General features: G+C 42.6%; 2 protein-coding genes across 3 annotated transcripts in view; one reads left to right on the top strand and one right to left on the bottom strand.

The window, feature by feature from the left end:
• Positions 1–677, bottom strand: part of LOC121875622 (transmembrane protein 234 homolog) — a 3,078-nt gene extending 2,401 nt beyond the window's left edge. Inside the window, exon 1 of the mRNA XM_042380217.1 lies at positions 587–677. The gene's annotated coding sequence lies outside the window, so the exon portion shown is untranslated. The remainder of the gene's footprint in view (positions 1–586) is intronic.
• Positions 678–7,605: 6,928 nt separating this feature from the next.
• Positions 7,606–15,443, top strand: part of LOC121875732 — a 39,814-nt gene continuing 31,976 nt past the window's right edge. Inside the window, exons 1-4 of one of the 2 annotated variants that reach the window (XM_042380387.1) lie at positions 7,606–7,729; positions 9,454–9,541; positions 13,828–13,879; positions 14,174–15,339. In XM_042380387.1, coding sequence (XP_042236321.1) covers positions 7,727–7,729; positions 9,454–9,541; positions 13,828–13,879; positions 14,174–15,339 — 1,309 coding nt within the window. In that variant the 5' untranslated portion in view covers positions 7,606–7,726. Of the gene's footprint in view, positions 7,730–9,453; positions 9,542–13,827; positions 13,880–14,173; positions 15,340–15,443 lie in introns of those variants that run through there. The other variant, XM_042380386.1, reaches the window with a different exon arrangement.

Consider the following 15,443-nt stretch of genomic DNA (forward strand, 5'->3'; position numbering starts at 1 on the left):
ACTACAACAGTGTCCACTATAAAATAAAAATGAAAATCCGGAGTTTTTAAAATCGTTTTCTATATATTTCGGCCGCGCGTTAGTCATGAATAATTACCGCTATTTTAGGTAAGGTTAGGTTGAACTTTTAAATAAACTTTTTAACACATTTGCCATAACTACTAGTGTCCATTATAAAATACAGTGAAATTGCAGTATTTTTAAATGTTTTCTATGAAAAATCAGCGGAGTAGTAGGCGTCAATAATTACCGATGACAGAATAAAGAAAAGCCACAAGCTTCCTGCCCCAGCCAAGGTGTGCCTAAGAGAGGATAAAGTAATGCCACAACTTGACTGAGGGGGTCGTGTTTTAATAGCTTCCTCGGTTATTATAAGCTGAATCGATTAATTATTTTACTAACTGCATTGTTTATCTACAAACTGAACCAACGAGAAACTGCAAGGCGATTTTACTGAATGAATATCAATATAGGTAAGAGAAGTTCCTAGTTTGGACCAACACTGAAGGTCAACAAATAACAAATAATATTTATTTATATGATACCTTTGAACTTTAAACAGTACAAATGAGGCTATATAACTTGCCAATTTATGATGACGTATGAAATAATCGCGATGAAGACAATGTCAATGAAGATTATTTGTAGTGAAGTAATTCATCTATTGTACGTGATTATTTATTTCCGGGTTATATAAAAGATGTGAAATCTTAAAGAAATCGCAATATATAATCAACCAAGGTTTGATATGCATATTTTTATTCAATATTTTCTATTGTAATTATACTACAAAATATTTTAATATGGATATCAAAATAAAAAAAGTTCAATACCAAAAATCATTGATATGTCTCCTTCGTATATGGGCTTAACCTTTGTTTACAAATTAAAATGGTTCATAAAATACCTTCTAAGGAATAATGATAATAATAATAATAATTTAATTATTTCATATTCTAAAAAAATCCTAAATAAACTAAGATCTAGTAAAAGTACTGTATTTCATAATCCTGTCAACATTTTTTAAGGATACACAACGACAATAAATTAATATTTTCAAAGATCTTAGTATATTAGGCAATTTCTTCTGGCTAATGCGGCGTTAAGAGGTTCTCATTTAAAGAATGGGTAAGAATACCCCATGCAACCAAGGATAAAATACTAGTAACTTACTAGTACTTTAACTAGTATTGAACAGTGGCGTTAAGAGGTTACGTTACTTTTCTTCTTTTCTTTTATCCTCTTCACGAAATGATCGACTCGTTAGTCGCTTGGGCGATCGGTCACGTCTCTGTTACGCACTGTTGTCAAGTACTGGGCATGCACCGGCTCCTGCATGTACCTGAACCTGCTCCAGTGTTGGTCAGGTCTGGTCTGGAAAGAGCTCACACTCGGTGCCGTCACAACACTTTCTGGTAGATTGTTCCAAGAGTTCACAACTCTCACTGCGAAAAAATTTGCCCTCACAGTTTTCTGGACTTGCCGCTTCTTCACTCTTGAGCTGTGACCCCTTGTGGGGCGAGCATCCGCCAGCTCCAAGTAAGGACACTCGACTGAGTAGTGCCCCTTGAGATGCCTATACACCTCAATTAGGTCACCCCTTGCCCGTCTGTAGTATAAGCTCGGCAAGTTCAGGCGCTCCAATCTATCAGGGTAGCTGAGGTGCCGAAGTGCAGGCACCAGTCTGGTGGCCCTCCTTTGAACATTTTCAACCAACTGACAGTCCCTAGCATATCTCAGGGACCAGGCGGGGTGACAGTACTCCAGATGGGGAAGCACTTCACTCTTGAAGATCGTTACTAGGGACAGACCGTCTAGATATCTGAACGACCTTCTTATAAGACCCAATAATTTATTTGCCTGATTTACCTTCTTCTCGCAATGGCCCGAGAACTTCAGCTCATTATCAACATACACACCTAGGTCCTTCTCACATTCAGTCTCAAATAGTGCAGTTTCTTCATCCCGTTGGGACACATGATACGCCTCCTTCCCGTTGGTACGCCCCAGGTGCATCCTCTTACACTTCGTGACATTGAATCTCAGCAGCCATTTCTTCGACCATTCTTGGAGCCCACAGAGGTCCTTCTGCAGCTCTTCACAGTCCGCTTGGTTCTTGATTTCCCGAAATAACTTGGCGTCATCGGCAAACATTTGTATGGAGGAGTGTACAACGTCAGGCATGTCATTTATGAAACAAACAAACAACAGCGGGCCCAATACACTGCCCCGCTTGTGACAGGTACGGATGATGATTTTGTGCCATTAATCTCCACACACTGTTTGTGGTCATGTAGAAAGTCTTCTATCCACGCTAGGAAATTTTCCCGAATTCCATACCCTTCCAGTTTGATTTTCAGCCTTTTGTAGGGTACACTGTCGAAAGCCTTGGCAAAATCTAGGTAAATATTGTCGATATTACCACCCCGTTCCAGAATATGGGTCCAAATATCCAATACCTTGAGCAATTGTGTTAAGCAGGAGCGCCCCGGCATAAAACCGTGTTGGCAATCCTTTACAAGGTTGTTTCGTAGTAGATGTTCCATTGCTGCATCTCTGATAATACTCCCAAGTACTTTACATATTATGCTGGTCAGGCTCACCGGTCTATAGTTGTTCGTGGAGTGACTATCGCCCTTCTTGAAGATAGAACTCACATAAGCCACTTTCCATTCACTGGGGACCTTTTGCTCATCCAGGCATTCTCAAAACAGGATATTCAGGTGCTCGGCAACCTCGTTACACAACTCTCTTAGCACTTTAGGATGCAGCATGTCAGGGTCGGGACTCTTATGGACCGTTAGCTATGACAGTTTATTTCTAATACCCACTTCTGTGGACACAATGTGGGTCAGTGCTGCGTCGAACCGTCTGTACTCAAACGCAGGAAGGTTAATCGTATCCTCTCTTGTTAACACCGAGGAAAAGAAGCTGTTCAATGCCTCATCTTTATCCTGGTCAGAATCTGCGTAACTACCATCTTCAAACCTCAGGTTTGTTATTCCTACTCGCGTTTTAATTTCGACTTTGCATAACAGTAAACCGGCTTTGGGTTTGACTTGACCTCGCTTGCAACCAGCCTCTGGAACTCCTTTTCAGCCCTTCTACACTCTATCTTTGCTTGGTTTCTGGCTCTTGCATACATCCTCCTGTCCTGCTCATCGTTTGACCCAACCCACATCTTGAATTTCTGGGTTTTCTTAAATTTGTCGACCGCCGCGTGGTTCATGTGTAGGGATCCCCTCGTATTCCTAGAGGCACTGGGTTTGGTCTTGGGTATATATTTATCGATCAAATGGGTCACTTTACTAGTTATGATATTCAGCGTAGTGTCTGCGTTCTTGTGCCTTAATGAGTCAGGCCAGTTGATACCCCTCATCTCTTCCCTCATCCCGTTGTAATTCCCCTTGTAATATTTGCACCTTGGCCTGGCCTTATCCTGAACTTGGTAACAGTTACATCTGAATGACAACACTATATGGCGACTGGTGCCAACTGGGGCAAGGTGTTCCAGTTTGGCCACCATACCCTCCTCGTTTGTTATGATGAGGTCTAGTGGCTTGGGTGTTTGCTCCCCTCTGTAATGTGTCGGGTCTCTAACATTTTGGAACAGAAAATTATCTCTCAGAGTTTCTACAAAAAGAGTAGCAGGGTTATTTAAGTCATTTGGGGTGAACTCTTTTCTCCAGTCGATGTCGCCATAGTTAAAGTATCCCATAAAAAGGAGGTGGCTAGGGTTGAGTATGGCCTCATTGTCTATTAAGGCTCTTAAATTCCTTTGATTTAGTGGGCCACAGTTTGGGGATCTGTAGATACACCCGACGATAAGTAAATCCCCTCCCTTTAATTTAATTTTACACCACTTGGACTCTTCAAAAACATCCTCTCCCTGTACCCTCGCCTGGCTGGCTCTCAGGTCTTGCCTAGCATAGATAACCACACCCCTCTTGCAAGTTTCTTGAGAAAGGTTCATAAATGAGTCATATCCAGCAATACTGAACTCACATTCCTCTGGGTCGATTCTCCTGTTCTTCTACAACAGTTCGACAACTACCACAATATCTGGTTGGTGCACTTTCAGTAGTGTTTCAAACTCCTCTCTCTTATCAAGAAACATGTCAGTATTTGTGTACATGACATTCAAGCCAGAATTTGTTCTCGGTAATGTTGTAGTGGATTTCTCCCCTACAAACGCTGTTTGTCGCTGCGTAGCCGACCCCGCGAATTCCCCAGTGTATGCCTCGTGGTCTGGGTCAACCAGCGCCGCCATACTTCACGGAGGTCAACTACTAAGCCACGCCTACCCCCGCTATTTAAGACCTGACCTCGTGGTGATCTCTCTCTCTACCTACACCAACCAGCCAGCAACACCTCCTCCTCCTCCGCCTACCTGGCGGTCCTCGCTCCCGCCGGAGAGCAGGGCGACCCACAAGCTGGTCCTCCTCTGAGCATCCTCACCAACCAGCTCTCTCTTCTAGCTACAGCCACAGCAAGCTACACCTCCTCCTCCGCCGCTGCCTGGCGGCCCTCGCTCCCGCCGGCGAGCATGGCGACCCACAAGCTGTCCTCCTCTGAGCATCCTCACCAACCAGCTCTCTCTACATCACGCTTGTAACCATGCTGCCACTTCCCAGCACCAAGCTGCATTGTACATCCAATACAACATGTATACAGAGAGCACATTGTGAGTTTCCTTTCTCCATCCCATCCTGAGTGTGAACCCAAACATCCCATGCCCCACAATGTCTCTGCTCTTAGTAGTAATCACCCCCCCATTCTCAGAAGCTGCAGCATTTGCTAGGTACATTGTATTTTGCAGGGTGTGGTTAGAAATGTTATTGTTTACACTGCGCTCGCCTCCTCCTGTCTGGTAGGCGGAGCTGGTGCCACCTCCCGGGGGGGAGGTGGGTAGAGCGGGTAGAGGGTGCGCTACTGCCCCCTGGCCCTGTGTCGGCACACTTGCTTCCACAACCCTCCCCCTGAATATAACCCATGTACACCCGTCCCCATTCCTCCTCGACTCCTCCCTCTTCTGCTCTAAGTCCTGCAGGAGCTTCTTGTGCTGCTCCCTCTGCATTACCGTGCGATCTGGGTGAATGAATACACCCCGAGATGCCTCGCTCCTTGCTAAGTATTTTGCCTGCCGAATAACCCCCCATTTCTCCTCCTCGCTCAATAGTGTGTTCCTGAGGGGGTGAGGCTTATCCCCTTGCTTTTGTCCCAGCCTCCTCACCTCCTGTGGGGTTGATGACATCGTCAGAACCTCTGTACAAATAGTCTGAAACTGCATCTTATCGCGTGTTACCTTACTCTCAGTTCCTGCGCTGGAAACGTTCCTGTTGTTCCTCCTCTCCCCAAACAGTAGGCCTGTTAATTTTCATTTCTTCGACACACTTCTTCAAAGTCCGTAGCTGTTGTAGAACCTGTTCTGATCCTGTATTACTCTCCGCCACCCCCCCCCCCTCCGTGACCCTGCTAATGCCTCATCATAACTTCTCTAAGCAACCACCTCCATTCTATCCGCGACTTCCTCAGTCTTAACAAGGATCTCTTTCCCAACTTGCTCTAGTTTGGCAACCAGCAGGGCTCCAGCTTCATCTATTTTCGTCCCTAGGGAACTCGTTCCCTTGTGGCTTGCAATCGCCTCCTTCACCTTGACTATGCAGTCAGGGCAATACCAGCAACATCACTTGGTCAGGTAAAATAACTTTCAGAGATCTCTAACTTATTGTAGGTATTCGGGAGTTGACGAAATGGGAACCCAGGCAGGTGTAGACAAAATGGAAATTTGTGCATCAGACCATCAAGGAATAAAGTGGACTTTAACTATTATAACACCATCACACGACATCCGTAAAAAGTACTTACCATTCGTGTATTCGCAAGTGTTAGATAAGAAATACGTAGAGTAGTGGAAGTTTTAAAGACAGCCAAAAGGGAACGCTGTTGGGATTAAACAGGACGCTGCCAGACTTCCCGTGTGGGGTGGTGACCGTGGTGGAACGCCAGATGCCATTACCATACAACTGAACTTAAGTCGGCCTCTTTGTTTACTTTTGGTCAGACTGGGCAACTGAGCGGCCTTCAAAGCTTTGCGACCAGTGTCATCTCCCAGTGTGAACATTTGTTATTAGTACTGTTGATGTCTATGGTAGTTATATTTAAGTTCTCCGTTTATGCAGATTTAGGTGGTCTTCATCGCTCATGAATCAAGCAATTAGACCTTCATTACAAGATGGCTTCTCGTTTGTTACAGGAGTGTCGTTGCCCTACGTATTTACAGTATAATGACGCCAGAATTCCTTAACCAGATGTCGTACAGGTGACTATAAGTAATATTTTTTTAGAACTTACGCCAATGCTACTTAGGTAATTAGCTTAATAAAACCTTAAGGCAATAGTGGTAAATCAAGGAAGTCGGCTGGAGAGGTTAGTTTACCCTGATTGTTTGCTCCAAGAAGTCTTGAAAGGTGTACTCAACAAGGAACAAGTACATTATGCTAATACGATATCATGGTATGGATAGATCAAACATGGTCTGTAACTCACCGTAGATCTACTCCATCACTTGGGCTTTGGTGAATATGTCATACATAATTAGTATCCGGTGATGCAAAGTGCCGCTGAAGTAGAATGATTATAGCAACTTACTGTTATAGATATATTATTTGTAATATGCTAATGAGTTTATATAGGCACTTTCACGACGGGACGGTTATTCGCTGTATTGATATGGTATAGTTTCACTTAACCTTGGTAAATAAACGAGATATCTGTCAATTCTACGTGCTGAGCAGCTCTGCGATCCATCCTTTCCATTCCATTCCAGATTTGTGTTTACCGAGCGTGGTGGAGTACGCAACCCTTACCTCCACTTAACCTTTGTTTAGTTGAGCTTAATTTGATGGAAAAAAAAACTTCACCGCCTCACCACAAAGACTGACACACACCCTCACCTCTCCTCATGCTTTTTACCCCTACCATGCCACCGCCTTCCCTCCGCCCACATCATCACCATCCATCACCCGCTCTGTTCTCACACCATCACCTCCCTAATTCACTGGCTAGACCCTGGCCGGACCTACAGTAACTACGTGCCCCCTCATGGTCACCACCTCCGCCCACCTCCCCTGACACACTTTTTGTGTCTTTTTCTCTCCGCTTAACATCGCTCATTCCTCATTATCCATAACTTTCATTTTACAACTCAAGTGCTGGCTCCTCCTTCTTTAGTTCCAATTCCTTATTCCTCATTGTTACTTCGTCTCCAACCGACTATACTGATGACCATTCCTGTACTACCCGTCATCTCATTCCTTAACCCTGTTTCTCACCACCTTTCTCCACCTCTCAGTCCTCTCACCCGTCTGCTCTACAGTTATCTATCTTCAACCACAAAGTCACTACGCCCTGCCTTACCCTACCCACATCCCGTCCACTACTAACCCCTTGAGACCTCCTCCCCTTCTTTATCCCCCCCCCCCCATTCCTGCACCCACTCCTCTTCCTCCTGGGTGCGGCGTCAGAGTGAGCAGAGGGTCCATGGGGCAGTAGACACGGGGCAGACGACACAGGGCAGACGTACCATATCCACAGAGGGTAAGGTTGTGGTGGGCGGGCGTGTGTTGCTGTGAGGGACCGCCTAGCACACGCTCACCTGCCGCGCGCTCTTTGTGTTGCTGGCTGCTGCTACTCCTTGCCCGCCTCTGTTCCAGGCTCAGCTCCCATGGTGGGTCTACCTTCTGCTGTGATTGCTTTGTGTGTGCTGTGAGGTTTAATCTGAGAGTGGTGATGTTTACTGAAGGAACTGTGCCTGATTATTGTCACCTGGCGGTTATTTGATGAACTGTATTGCTTGTGGCTTGTAATTATTGTTTCTCTTGTGATTGTTGCAGGTGTTTCGTTATTATTTTCTGTGTGATTGGAGCTAATTGTTATGGACTCAAGTGATGTTTTTGTTAAAAAGTGGGAGGCGATTTAGAACTTATATTATGTTAAATTAAAGTTCTTTGTTTATGAATGTTTGTGGGCTATATTCCAAATGTTGTTTGTGATTTCGTTCGTATGCGATTCTTGTTTTACTGATGTGTGGTCTTCCAAGTCTTATTTATAACATTTAGGTATTTTTAGGAGTTTCATTGTTTTGGCATTAATTAGACATTCCGTGTTTGTTATGATATTTTTATGCCTGGGCGTCATTTACGACTTTTACATCCTTGAACTTGTCATAACATCTGAGGATACATGTGAGGGCTTAAGTATTGGGTATGATAGGTAAGTGGGCGCATACTGTATTAATTGTAGATACATTCAAAAACCTAGGCACGCCCAATACTTGCCAACAGTGCGCAACAGAACTAACTAGTATGGTGACAAGTGGCTAAGAAAGTGTGCAAGGAAATTGTAAACAATTGGGTTTGTTTTGGTGGTAATATTTTCCACGATTTTTTTCTACTTTTTCTTGCAAGCAATTCCCTCAACTCTGGATCCATTGATTTGAAACAGTGGCAGGTTTTACCTTGGTTTGATACGCCCTCACCCCTTGTGGTGACGTTGTAGGGGTATCGAAATATTAATGTTGTCTAGCACTCAGGATGGAAGGAAACTCTAATGTGGTTTTCTTATATAATATAAGTTATATGATAGACAGTCTGGTGCTGGAGGTGCCGTGTGGTGAGGAGCTGCTCAGTAGAAGACGTTCGGTGAGTAGCGTGTTGAAGGAGGTAGATGTGCAGGAGATTCGTTAGAGAAGATGATGCCTGTTGCTGGCCTCCTGATTGAATGAATGCTAACAGCGTGGAGCTTGCTGGAGGAGGTGTTGCGTGTTCAGGAAGATGGGCCAGAATGAGAGTTGGTTGGTGAGGAAGCTCAGAGAAGGACAGCTGGTGGGTCGCCATGCTCGCTGGCGGGAGCGAGGACCGCCAGGCAGGCGAGGAGGAGCGAAGGCAGCCAGGCAGCGGCGGAGGAGGAGGTGTTGCTTGTTCAAGAAGAATGGTCAGAATCAATCTCAATGGAGAGACAGAGCTTATATACCCAGCAGCAGCCGCCAGTCCTCTATGAATCATGTTGGGAAAACCCAGAAAGTCGCCGGTGACTAGTTCCGTTGCTAAGATACGGTAACATCTGGTTGGTTGCTAGGGAGGCGGTAGCAGGTGGTGGCTGTGGCTACGCAGTTGTAGGAAGTTGTAGGGGAGACGTCCACTACAACGTCATAACCTGTTTTGCTGTAGAGTTTATTGACATTTATTTACATTAGTGTGACATTACATATTTATTTTCAAAACTGCTTTAAAATACAGTACAATATATGAGGTGAATTTATCATATCCATTTACCAAAAGGGCTTGTAATATATTTAATTCACTCAGAAGTCATGAAGTTTAACTGGAACACAGTATCACTGAAGTATGTACATTACATTATGTTCTATATTCATATTTTTGTTTTCCGTAGCCTCTTCATCGTCGAGACGGGACTCGCTGGAGTCTGCCGACGAGGATGACGACGACCAGTTCCTTGTACTACATTGTCATTGTTTTAGGTAAATACTTAATCTTCTCAATAGTTTATTGTCACTTGCGTAGGTACGATTCAAGATTTCACACACACACACACACACACACGGAAAGGACCAGTACAGTGCTCTCATTAGTATTTATAATTACACTAGGATCTTGCCGAGTGAATAACATGGGTAATTGTTCAGTTTAGCTCCTCCCCTTAATTTCATGCTATTTTTAGACGGGACTCTCACTGATAAGTTGGCGATAGTTTATAAAAGAAAAATCTGACGAAGGATCAGGGTAAATATCAGTGTGAAAAGTCATTTGTGAAATTAATTCACACAAGCCAACCGAGAGCAACATAACCTATAACCTATCTTATTCTGGTTATTAATGGGTTAGTTGGTTTGTGTATTCTGCTTCATAAGTGCTAGCCAGATACCAGTGAAGATCCGCCAAGAAATATAAATAAATAAATTGGCGGAGCTAAACTCAACATTTATAAAAAAAAAATTTCATTATTTAATATGAACTCTTTTCTGGCAAGACCCAAGGTAAGAGAATAAACCAGTTATTTTAAGTCTGAAAACTCATTTTTTCACCAGAAACCATGTATAGTTTTTAATACATACGAATACTGTATATGAACATACAGTGAACTGGGAGTACAGATTAACTAGATTTTGTGGGGTGTTGTACTCAGTCTAGTCTGCTTAAAAATGTAAAACAAACGTGAAATACTATAACTGATACAAGTTTCTTAACGTAACAACACAAACTTATACAAGTATGTGCACCTCCCCCTTACACCTTGGTATGTTAAACACAAGACTGTACTTGTACATGGAAGGTTATCTATCGTGTTGGACTTACACAAGGAAATGGTTTATGGAGTGTGGTCAGCTATGTTTGTACGTGTGTATCTCAACGTGTGTGTGTGTGTGTCGGGTAGGGGGGGGGCCTTCATGACCACCACGCACTGGAGTTTATCAGCTCCGTCCATCACCTCAACATAATTAAGGTGAATTGGCAGGAGTTTTTGCCTCTAGCTAACTGGATTCTTCAGTGGGGAAAAAATAGTTATTCCTGATTCACAAAGATGCTGCAAGTTAAGTTTACTCTTAACGTTGATGCTAAGTGATCTTATTGTAGGTACTAAAGGTAAAGTCTTTAATTTTGATAGCATTTTAGACATGATTTAGCGTATACGCTATAGACTGTGTGCGTTCATGACTGTACAGTATCTACTGTAACGAGGAAGGTTGGGGAATCCGGGCCCCGATCTCCTAAACTGGTTATTTATTTGAGTACACAGCGAATATTCTGACTGTGCGTTGCAACAAATATAATTTTGCAGAATAAAGAGATTCCACAGAACTTAATTTCCACGCAAAAGTTCAATTACGTCGATCGTCTTTTCTATGGCCATTCCATTGCTATGAAAATTATAGTTTAATATATTAAAACATAGAGATCTAAATAACTAACAGGATGATTGATTTTGGATTTTGACATTTATTAATCAATTTCTGGTAGGTTATAGCAATAATAATAGTTATCACCATTTGGCATGAACCTAAGTTGCGTTTTGAAGCTTAATCGGTTAATTATCGCTATTTATATATATAAACACACACACACACACACACACACATCAAGATAAAAATATACATTCAGCCATCCTTTCCCAGAGCCGGCTGAAGATACACGCCAGCATGAGTGACGGTAACAAACTACTACCTACCATAATCCCAATGTTTATACAGTTGTCCCAAAATGTTCATGTCCTGCTATATTACCCCACGTTTTATGTTTGTTTACATTATACCCACTCGAGGTAGTATGAGCATTTTCCATCTAAAAAAAAAGAACATCTAGTATTTCCTATTTGTTGTGGGGAACTTCTTTTTAATTTGCTGTTACGAAAAAGTCAAATTAACTTAAAATCACTGGTTGGTTCATCTGATGGGTTGAAAAACTTTTTTATCTAATTTATGTATAATTCAGAGACTTTATATACGTTTATGCCAGGCTTCCTTCCATAACGTTCATTAAACCAACAAGACAAACTATACGCGACCCTGAGTGAAGTAATGAAGGTACATGTGTTAAGAGATAGATAATTGGTGTTGTACCTGGAATAATTTGAGTAAACCCAGACGCCACCCGTGGATCATTTTTTTTCCGGGGATTAATTAGCCCACCTGGGTACAGGTCACTGACCCATATCGGAGCCTGGGGGGCGAAAATGTAATAATTATTCATAGTAAATAAAATTTATAATAAAAAAGTAAAATAAAATAATTATTATAACAATAATAACAACAACACTGTAATAATAATAATAATAATAATAATAATAATAATAATAATAATAATAATAATAAAGAACTATAAAGAAAAATGAAAATAATAATAAATAGTGAGAAACGCAATTGTGTGTAAATGAGGCAGAAGGTCAGGTTAGCAACCTGGGACTTAGTTACAATTTTCCTGATGCCATATAGCAGCAGGGTCTACCATTAGACAACACATTATGCTTCCAACATCTTCCCAGGCGGTAGTACCTCCCTGTTTGGTAGCTGCCTACTACCTACTACCCCAAAAATTTCGCCGGTAGCCAGTGCATAATGAAGGCATTTGTTAATGATGTAAAAATGTTCTTGACACCTTAATCGTTAACACAGTGTTCTGGTTTATAAACTAACTCTAAGCATTACTTAACTGATCAACTTTCATACGTGATATGTGTAGACAGAGACGAGTACGGGCCCACAATAGTCCTCGTCAATCAAAGAACACGAACTCACAGTGTTAGACATGCGAGACAACACCTAGAGCTGGTGCACATCCCCCCACCACCTGTTGCCTAGTGACACAGATTTATACTCTTAAACTTAACAGCTTACATGAACTCACTAAATGTTACACCCACACAGACGGACTTGCTTTTTCTCGATGCCGTTGTACTGTCTGGCAGCGAGGTGATGACACTAGATGTTATCGTACAGTCAGCATTCCTAGATTTTCTTAGTGCAGTACGTACTGTATTCGTGAATCTGAAGACCTACATATTCTCCATTGGTTGACTAAAATTTATTCGTAAATGCGATAAAAATCCCCGTGTACGATTTAGCGTTAGGGTGGGTGTGGAACAAGGTCTATAGACCTTGGGGTTGAATACGTCATGGTTACGGTATATGTAAGTCCAAAATACTTTATTATCCTAGGGAGTCAACCATACCCAAACATGGCGAACTACAGTGACAACACGCGAGCTCCTTCACCAGCGCTACCACTGTCAGCTCCTACACAATGTGCTTGAATACTTCTCACGCAAATGTCAATAACAAAGTGTGCGGCCAGACATACTGCCTCACACGCCTGTACTCACGCATTTGTGAATAAGTTACCCTTTATGTTTAGAAGTAAACAAATAATGTAATTGAAATACTGTGTAACATTCATTGCCTTAATATCCTGATCACGGGGGTTAATTATTATGACCCGTTGTAGACTCTACTCTGTAATCCTTTTGCGCTACCGCTCACAGGATGAGTGTGGGGTGCACAATAAAGTAGCCGCTGTAAGCGGCGAAATCAAAATCAATCGGTCGAGGGTGTATGTTGGCGCGTGTTGATTTAATCACGAAGGTGTGAAGGGAATGGATGGGGTGGAGTAGGTGACATAAATGGTGTGTAACACACACACACACACACACACACATCTGACAACTTTTTCTGAAAATATCTGGATGGCTTGCTAAATAAGTACTGTCAGTTGATGTTGTAATGATACACTAACGAAATATTGGTTAATAGTAATATGATAATAAATGGGATATTAATAATGAATATGATAAAAATATAATGACAAGTAAAATAATGTAATAATAATAAAGAGAGCGTTAGAGCGGTAAACCTTTAGGTGAAATAAGCTGGGGTGGAGATTCTTCAAGTGATTCTCGTTTTGTTTATGGTATAAGTGTCCTGGGCAGTGAGATTATTTAATGTTTAATTCGTTTACTCAGCCTTAACTGTCCATACGTTATGTTCAGTTCCAGAGTGTTAAGTAAGAATGTTCTAATTTTTGTATACTGTGTAATGTGTACCTGTTGTAGACGCCTTACCTACATTAACAGTAGTCACCTCTTCCCCCGAGGTTGTGAGGTTACTACTTGTTGTGCATTAGGAAAATTATTAAATAAATCCATATTTACACACAGTACAGTATACCTAAATAGAAGAAGTCTTTCATTTCTTATGTTATTTTAGTTCCGTTGTCTCCATCACTTACAGCATGTTAACTTTGTTTTACCCGGCAGCGAGCGTGATTGCAAGAGACGGATCACAGGGCCACAGTCTCCCTCAGACCAGGTAAGACGCCTCGCTCAATTTTCTTGTAAATGTCTTGATTATCTGGTTTTAAAGCTTGTGTAGGGGCCCCGTTTGTTGTTTCAAACTAGTATTGATCCATCATTGTCTTGCGGCTGCTTTATATTGATGCAAATAGCCTTGCTGAATGTAAACAACATTTACAAATCCAGCAATTATATATTATTATATGTAACCTTCATATCTGAGTGTTGGATTGTATGATTTGTGTTATAGCTGTATCAGTGATCCTATATCTATTATTGTGTATATGCAACGTTATCATTATGGTTGCAGGGGGGCCCAGGCTAGCAGTCATTGGGAGACCAACCGCAAACTGTTTGAAGACCTGGTGAGTCCCGCCAGTGACAACCACCACTCCATCACATCTCCGCCGCCTCCACCACGTTATCATCACCATAAACGATCCTCCGTTGCCATCAAACACCAGAGGCGAAATAAACCTCACCACCATAAGCGTTCGAATTCCAAAACACATTCGAAATCAGTAAAGCGACATGCTAGTTACCTGTCATTATTCGGCGACATGAAACGTAATCATGGAAGTTTCAACATCCCGTTCTCCGACATGTACCAGTACCACCACAGTGCTCCCCATTTCTTGCATCTTAAACACTTACAAAACCAACACAACATTATGATGAACCGACTACACTCGCAGATCGACGACCACATGATGAGGATGAGAGAAAGAATTTCTCCCATACATTATCAGCAAAATTACCAACACCGTTTTCAGAGTCCCCAACATCATCAACAGAACCATCACAAACATCACCAATACCGTCCTCAAGAACGCCCCAACCACTACCAACATCAACCACAACGTCATCACAACCATAGGCATCATCCCCAACATCTAAGTCGCTTCCAACATCACCATTCCAACCGTGTCCCGCAGAGTTCGTCACCACCAAGTCAGATCAGACAACACGAACGTTCCAACAAGCACACAGTTGGGAGGAAACAGTTCAAAATCTTCAGGAGTCAGGCGGAGGACATGCCCGGGGACGTCGAGGTGTTCAGTGGCCCACGACCATTAGCACCATCCAACAACACGACCCCAACCAGCCGTACTGACAACAATCCCAACAGAGGTTATAGGAAGAACTGCACCACCCCAGTTAGCCGAGGCCAGGGAGTTTTTGAGCACCCCTTCCACCATACGATTATCAAAACTACAGCATCCTCGCATGGTAGATCAAACTTCAAACCTAATACTCCCCAACAACCTCACAGCCAGTTTTTCACACCGATTTTTCCTGGAGTTCCAACACCCACATCGAATCACCCTATCCACGGCAACACAGCATTAGTCACAGGACTTTCACGCCCCTCAACGCCCCTCTTGAACCATGTACAACACCACAGCTCAGGAGACCATCAAGAATCAGTCCAGGTCAGCGTCGAGGATCACCTAGACCCACTGTCGTCTGTTAACCGTAAGTGAAAAACAGATATCTTCATGACTCATTAAGGAATCATTTCAGGGGTACAGAGGAATCAGAGGTGGCACGAAACTATCTTTGGAGGCTACATGTGTAGA

Source organism: Homarus americanus, unplaced genomic scaffold (assembly GCF_018991925.1).
Source record: "Homarus americanus isolate GMGI-L3 unplaced genomic scaffold, GMGI_Hamer_2.0 scaffold22250, whole genome shotgun sequence".
NCBI classification, from domain to species: Eukaryota; Metazoa; Arthropoda; class Malacostraca; order Decapoda; family Nephropidae; genus Homarus; species Homarus americanus.